This window comes from Podarcis cretensis, assembly GCF_951804945.1.
Source record: "Podarcis cretensis genome assembly, chromosome: 18".
Classification (NCBI taxonomy): domain Eukaryota; kingdom Metazoa; phylum Chordata; class Lepidosauria; order Squamata; family Lacertidae; genus Podarcis; species Podarcis cretensis.
Window position 1 is genome coordinate 14287208 of NC_137188.1, and position 6876 is coordinate 14294083.

The window sequence follows — 6876 nt, forward strand, 5'->3', positions numbered from 1 at the left end:
GGGGGGAGGGGCTTTCGCAGAAGGGGGAGGGGTCCTCGTAGAGGGGGGAGGGGCCGGGATTCGTGGGGGGGAGGGAGCCCCCCCAGGGAGGAGGAAGAGCCCTGGAGGGGGAGGGGCCGGGATCCCTGGGGGGCAGAGAGCCCCCCCAAGGAGGAAGAGCCCTGGAGGGGGAGGGATCCTCGCCGGGATCCATGGGGGGGAGGGAGCCCCCCCAAGGAGGAGGAAGAGCCCTGGAGGGGGAGGAGTCCTCGCAGAGGGGGGAGGGACTGGGATCCGTGGGAGGAAGAGGCAGAAGAGCCCCCCCAGCAGCAGCAGCAGGAGGACCCCTTTAGCAGGAGGAGCCGGTGGGGCAGCCGGGAGAGGGAGCCCCCCTCGTGGGAGCAGCCGCCTCCGGCCAAAGCCCCCCGCAAATCCCACTGGGGTGGCAGCCCCAAGAGGGAAATGGGGCCGCGGGTGCTGCTGACGCCGCCAAGGCAGAGCAGCCCGGAGCAGGGACCCCCCCACAGGCCCCGGGGCTGGGGGGAGTGGGACTCAGTGAGCCACGGGGTCCGGGAGCAGCGGTCGCCCCCCGGCAGCCCCCCTCGGGGCAGGAGCTGGTGGGGCGAGCCGGAGAGGAGCCCCGGCCGAGTGGAAAGGGGGCACGGGAGGCCGGCCGAGGAGGAACCCGGGGACAAGGCGCCCTGGGGCGGCTCGGAGCATGGGGGGGTTTTGGGCAGCCTTGAGCGGCTGGCTTGGGAGCAGGGCGGGGACCAGTGGAGGAACCCCGACTGGGTCAAGGACCAACCCACGACCCTCGCCAGGGGCGGAAGCCCTGCAAGGTCCGACTGGCAGCAGAGCCAGAGCGGAGACCCCGACGGCTGGGGCAGCTCCGCCAGTTTCCAGAGTGGGTGGGCAGCCGACGGAACCGAGGAGGGGACCCCCAAGATGGAGGAGGAGCTGGGGTGGGACGCTGCCGGAGAGGACGGTGTACTGGCAGGCTCGGACGGCGCCCACCCCGCCCCGCAGAAGTGGACACCGTGCCAGGAGGTGGTGGACTACTGGACGAGGTCGTGCCACACCTGCCTGAGCCTCCGCCAGAGGAGGCAGCTCATGTCCTTCTGCCCGCGCCCCACCTTGCCCGACAGGAGCCACGAGACGCCCGCCCTCAACGCCGACATTGCCAGCCTGGGCGTTGCGCCGGATCAGAGGGCGGAGGTGGTTGATGCCCGGAAGCTGGGCTGGCTCCAGGACGAGGTTCTGGACACGCTGGCCCCGGCCATGAGCATCTACGAGATGGCCGAAGAGGCCCTAGAGAAACGGGCGCCTGTGGACCCCCTGGAATTGCGGTGGTGCGCCCAGCGCCTCCTCCGCCTCCTGGGCAGCCTGAGCTCCCGGCTGACCCTCCACCGCCGCGTCAAGGTCTTGCGCGCCATCAACCCCCGCCTGCAGTCCATCTGCTCCAAGATGACCAGCCGCAACTGCAACGGGATGCTCTTTGGCGAGGACAAAGTCCAGCTCCTGAAGGAGCTGCTGGAGAGGTTCCCCCAGCTCACCCAGAACACCACCACCTACAAGCGGACCCGCACTCACCGCCGGAGGAGCAAGGTGTACAGTGGCCCCCCGCCCCAAGGCGCAGGTAAGGCCGCCTTTGACCGCACCCTAACGCTGGTGGCCAACGCCAAGCCGGTGCCCACCCTCGCCCAACCTTTTGGGCCAAAAGGTTGGAGGGCACCAGCTTGGGGATGCCCTGGGCAGCTCCGAAGTTGCGTTGCCTTTTAGCTCTTTAGCACATGTCCGTCAGCCTCCAAGTCTCCCCGGATGTGGTTGGGCTACAACTTCCAACACCCTGGAGACCCGGCAGGAAGGAAATGCTGGGAGCAGAAACACATTTTAGTAGGGTGGCGCAGGGGTCTAAACCACTGAGCCTCTTGGGCTTGCTGATCGGAAGGTCGGCGGTTCAAATCCCCGCCACAGGGTGAGCTCCCGTTGCTCAGTCCCTGCTCCTGCCAACCTACCAGTTCAAAAGCCTGCCAGGGCAAGTAGATAAACTGCGGCAGGAATGTAAACAGTGTTTCCGTGCGCTCTGTTTTCCGCCATGCGCCAGAAGCGGTTTCGTCCTATTGGCCACACGACCCAGAAAGCTGTCTGTGGACAAACATCGGCTTCCTCCGCCTGAAAGCGAGATGAGCGCCGCAATCCCATAGCCGCCTTTGACTGGACTTAACCGTCCAGGGGTCCTTTGCTTGTACCTTTTAAATGCCGAATAGCACCAGCCCACTTTTACAAGAACTGAAGAAGAGCGTGCCAGCTGTGTGGAAGAGCTCTGTGGATTTCCAGTAGGCCTCCCTCACCCCCAGAGTGCCTGGGGCTCCTTTCTTTAAGACGCCTTGGCTAGCAGTAGCCAAAGGCACTGAGCCCTGTGGCCCATTCCATGGCGGTGCTACTCCTTGGGTCTTAACTGGAGTCCTTGTTCATTGCTAAGCCTTCTGCCACAGTTAGCTTAGCTGCCATTGAGAGGACCAGCTGTTTTTAATTTTTTCAGAGAGGAAGGGGCATGTTCCCTCCCGCTGAACAACCAGGGGAACTTTATTTTTTTTGCCCCACAGCTTTGGGGAGACAAGTATCTCCTTGGTTATCAGGAAGCCCCAAACAGGGTCTTTCCTGGAATCAAATTCCAAGCCGTATTATTATTATTATGAAGGGAGGCGGGTGGCGCTGTGGTCTAAACCACTGAGCCTCTTGAGCCTGCTGATTGGAAGGTTGGCAGTTCAAATCCCTGAAACGGGGTGAACTCCCTTTGCTCTGTCCCTACTCCTGCCAACCTAGCAGTTCGAAAGCACGCCAGCGCAAGTAGATAAATAGGTACTGCTGCGGCGGGAAGGTAAACGGCGTTTCCGTGCGCTGCTCTGGTTTCCGTCACGGTGTCCTGTTGCGCCAGAAGTGGTTTAGTCCTGCTGGCCACGTCCCGGAAAAAGCTGTCTGCGGACAAAGGCCGGCCCCCTCGGCCTGAAACAAGATGAGCGCTGCAACCCCAGAGTCGCCTTGGACTGGGTCCTTTACCTTTTACTTACCATTAATTATTATTATTATTTACATCTCTACCTGACCTTTTTCACCAAGGAACTCAAGGTGGTGGAATGCCTTGCTTCAAGGAGGAGTTCCAGCAGACGGACACCGTCTCACAAGGTGAGCTCCAACCCGCACAATGATCACCACCTTGTATTAAGAGCTGAGATATATAAACTAGGCACCAAACGGATCCTTAAACCAAGTTGCCAAAACGGAACGTGCACTTGCTCTTTTTTTATGCCAGATGGCTTTAATGTCTTAATTTTCAAAAGGTGGCCTGGCACTGATTCAGTTAAACCTGGTGCTGTGGTCTAAACCACTGAGCCTCTTGGGCTTGCCAACCGTAAGGCCAGTGGTTCGAATCCCCGCGGTGGGCTGAGCTCCCATTGCTCTGTCCCAGCTTCTGCCAGCCTAGCAGTTTGGAAGCACACCAGCGCAAGCAGATAAACTGCTGCGCCAGGAAGGTAAACGGCGTTTCCGTGCGCTTGGTTTCTGTCATGGTGTCCTGTTGCGCCAGAAGTGGTTTAGTCCTGCTGGCCACATGACCCGGAAAGTTGTCTGCAGACAAAGGCCGGATCCCTCGGCCTGAAAGCGAGATGAGCGCCGCAACCCCAAAGTCACCTCGGACTGGACTTAACCATCCAGGGGTCCTTGACCTTTTTCCTTTTCCCGTACTTCTTTTTCTTAATGGTGACAACAGACCATTAATAACGTAGGAATATTCTTCACAACGGTGAGCAGGGGGAAGCGAAGGCAACAATGCGCTCTAACGCCGTTTGCCGCTTCTACTCAAGCTGCCCAGAAAAATCATTTTGGTTCCAGAAATTCATTCCGGCCCTGCGGGTAAAATCTAACTGATAAAATTCTATAGGATCTGGGTGTTAGCGTGTGAAAGCAGTCCAGATCCGGCGGTCCCCAGCTGCAGAATTCGCATGGTGGATTTCGAACGCCGATCAGGGATAGCGAGTTCGTGATTTGCCCACACAAAGTCTGGGGGTTCAATCCCAGGTTTGGGGTTTCCTTTTACAGGTTGAGGTGGCCGACTCTCCTTCACCCCAGGGTCTTAGGCAGAGGTCGGAGGGCTGTCTGCCAGGGGCTGGGCTAGATGACCGCTGGTGCCCCTTCCCCCTCTACAGCTCTGTGATTCTGTTATTCTAGGTATCTGGGCCGGCACAGATAGCTCCCTGCCTGAGACCCAGCAGGACCATGCGCTGAACTGGTCCGACTTCGGTTCCTGATCGGTCGGGGACGGGGCGGCGGAAAAACCAATTGTGCCCGCTTGCCAAACTGCCCCCCCCCCTCTCAGGGGCTTAACTGGCCCCACAGACACCCAGAAGGAACCCCGCTCTTACCAAGGGCAGAGGGAACTATTTTTGCAACAGAGAGTGGGAGCAGAGGGGCCAGGAAGCCGGAAGCGGACCATTCCTCTCGACGGAAGAGATGCCCCCCCCTGCCTGCTCAAGAGTCTGTCCCTTGGCAAGCCAAGCAGGGCCACCATTGAGCAGTTGGGGGGCCACAGGGCAGAATGGCACCCCGGGAGCCAAGAAGACAACTCTTTCAAACACAACTCCCCCCAGTCCTCTCTTGACTCTGCAGCGAGACTGTCTGCCCCCCCCCCCCCCGGGCGGGCAAGCTCAAGCAGGGGTGTTTTATTGCAAACCCCCCCCCGAAAGGCCTCTTGGTTTTCAGAGAGAAGACATATAGCTTCCTTCCATTACAAGAAGAGTTTTTTCTCCCAATGGTGCAAAACTGTTTCTGTTTGAACTTGATTTTTTTGTTGTTGAAAATTTTCTGTGTTTTTTTTGGGGGGGGGTGGGGGGTGCTTGCTGGCACCAGGAAAACCCAGACCCCTCCTTTCCCCCCTCCCTTTTAAAGGCCTTTTGCCTGTGTTTTCATTTCCTGACGGAGGCATCTTGTGGCAGGGAGTTGCAGCTGGGCTCATATATTTTGTTGCCTGCTTCCCCCCTCAAAAAAAAGTTTTCACCTGGGGGCAGGAAGCAGACCCTCCATGGGACTTTTATTTTGTTTTTTTGGGCCGATGGTTTTCCCATGTCGGATCTCTGGCGGACTCTCTTTTTTTTCCTTCTCCACCCAAATCGGCTGCTTGGCTGAAGAAACCACGTCCTGGCAGTTGAGGTCCGGGAGGAGACCCCCCCAGGCTAAGAGGACCACGTTTGCTCTGTTCCCTGAAGGACGTTTGATGGATTCCTGCAAAGAGGGTCCCGGGGAACGAACCGATTCCTTAGCGGTTTGCAACCAAAGCGGCGATCGGAACTGGAGCAAGACCTTGGAAGTCTGTTTCTGGGGACCTTCTCTAATTGAATAAATGTTCTTTTGTCTTCACAAGCTGTGTCTTTTCAGTTAATGCTTCCCCATTGCACCAGGAAACACCCCCTCATTAAAATAGAAACATAATTAAAAATGCACAATGGAATCAAGGCTGTCGTTTTGAGATGTTGGAAGAAGGATGAGGGGTAAGGGGGCGTTTGCCTACGAAACGGTTAAGCGTCTCGCCTGGAATTGGCCTGTCTCTGAGCTTCCCTGTATTTCCTTTTTCTTTGCTTTCTGTTTTGAAATAAATTCTTCTTGGTTTTACAAATGCAAAATATATACAAACACAAACTGCAAAAACAAATCTGTATAAAAGAGACTCTCTCTCCCCATCTCCTCTTCCTCTCTGTGGGGTCCCATTTTAAGCATCTAAAACTGCATATACATCCAGACTCCAATTTTTGTATCAGGCCATATTATCCGCAATAATTTTGGCACTACAAGTGAGTCAAAATCCTACTCTTGTTTCCATCTGCTTACAGTGGTCTCCCAAATGAATTCTAAAATTTCCCCATTCTTTTATAAAGTTTTTATCCTCTTTGTCTCTGAGTTTTCCAGTCAGTTTTGCCATCTCAGCAGAGTCTCTGGTAGGGACTTTTATTTTCTTTCTAGTTCTGGGCTAATAACATCCGGGCGGCCGTTGTTCCATACATGAAGAGTCTCTTCTGCTCCTTTGGGATGTCGGTACCTGTAATTCCGAATAAAAAAACCTTCTGGTATCTTAACAAAAGTTATTTTAAACAGAGCTTCCCTGTATTTTCAAGCCATAAAAGCCCCTTTTGTGGAATGCCTGAAAGATTCCGATTGGGACCCAAAAGAGAGAAGGGGAGGGAGGAAGAAAGGAGTATAAAAAGAGAGAACGAGAGAAAGGAAAGGAGGAAGGAAGGAGAGAAAGGAAAGGAGGAAGGAAGGTAAAAAGATAGAGAAGGAAATAGAAAGAAGGAAAGGGGAGGGAGGGAGGGAGACATAAAGAAAGAAATAGAGAAGGAAAGGGGAGGAAGGGAGGAAGATAAAAAGAGAAAGAAAGAGTGAGAAAGAAGGAAGGAAAGGGGAGGGAGGGAGGAAGAGAGAAAGAAGGGAGGAAGATAAAAAAATTGAGAAAGAAGGAAAGGAGGGATGAAGGAAAGAAGGAAGATAGAAAAGGAAAGGGGAGGAAGATAAAAAGATAAAGAAATAAGAGAGAGAGAGAAGGAAGGGGGGAGGAAGGAAGGAAGGGAGAGAGAGAGAGAGAAAGAAGGAAAGGGGGGAGGAAGATAGAGAAGGAAAAGAGGAAGGAAGATAAAAAGAGAAATGGAATGAGAAAGGAAAGGGGAGAAAGGAAAGAGGGAAGATAAAAAGAAAAGAGAAACAGAGATAAAGAAAGGAAGAGGAAGAATAGAAGAAAAGGAGAGCAATTTGGCCCTGAGCCGCGGCGTCGGCTCTGGGCAGGGAGCTGCCTTTCCCGCTGGCGCCACTGGGGGCGCCCTCCCGATCTCGCGACAGTTGCGGCAAGATGGC

The 6876-nt window shown here is 55.3% G+C and overlaps 1 protein-coding gene across 1 annotated transcript; it reads left to right on the forward strand.

The window, feature by feature from the left end:
- The first annotated feature begins 44 nt into the window (after window positions 1-44).
- LOC307207366 (uncharacterized protein) lies at window positions 45-5394 on the forward strand. The gene is made up of 3 exons (XM_079961133.1): window positions 45-1615; window positions 3100-3165; window positions 4207-5394. The coding sequence occupies exons 1-3, from the start codon at window positions 442-444 to the stop codon at window positions 4284-4286; spliced, it is 1320 nt and encodes a 439-aa protein (XP_079817259.1). The 5' UTR covers window positions 45-441; the 3' UTR covers window positions 4287-5394.
- The last annotated feature ends 1482 nt before the right edge of the window (window positions 5395-6876 follow it).

Excerpts from the sequence above, each read along its gene's own strand:
- LOC307207366 (XM_079961133.1), top strand. The coding sequence starts at position 442 with ATGGGGCCGCGGGTGCTGCTGACGCCGCCAAGGCAGAGCAGCCCGGAG. Across the intron at positions 1,616-3,099 it reads CCCCCCGCCCCAAGGCGCAG|GAACTCAAGGTGGTGGAATG; the intron begins GTAAGGCCGCCT and ends TTTTTCACCAAG. Across the intron at positions 3,166-4,206 it reads GACGGACACCGTCTCACAAG|GTATCTGGGCCGGCACAGAT; the intron begins GTGAGCTCCAAC and ends CTGTTATTCTAG.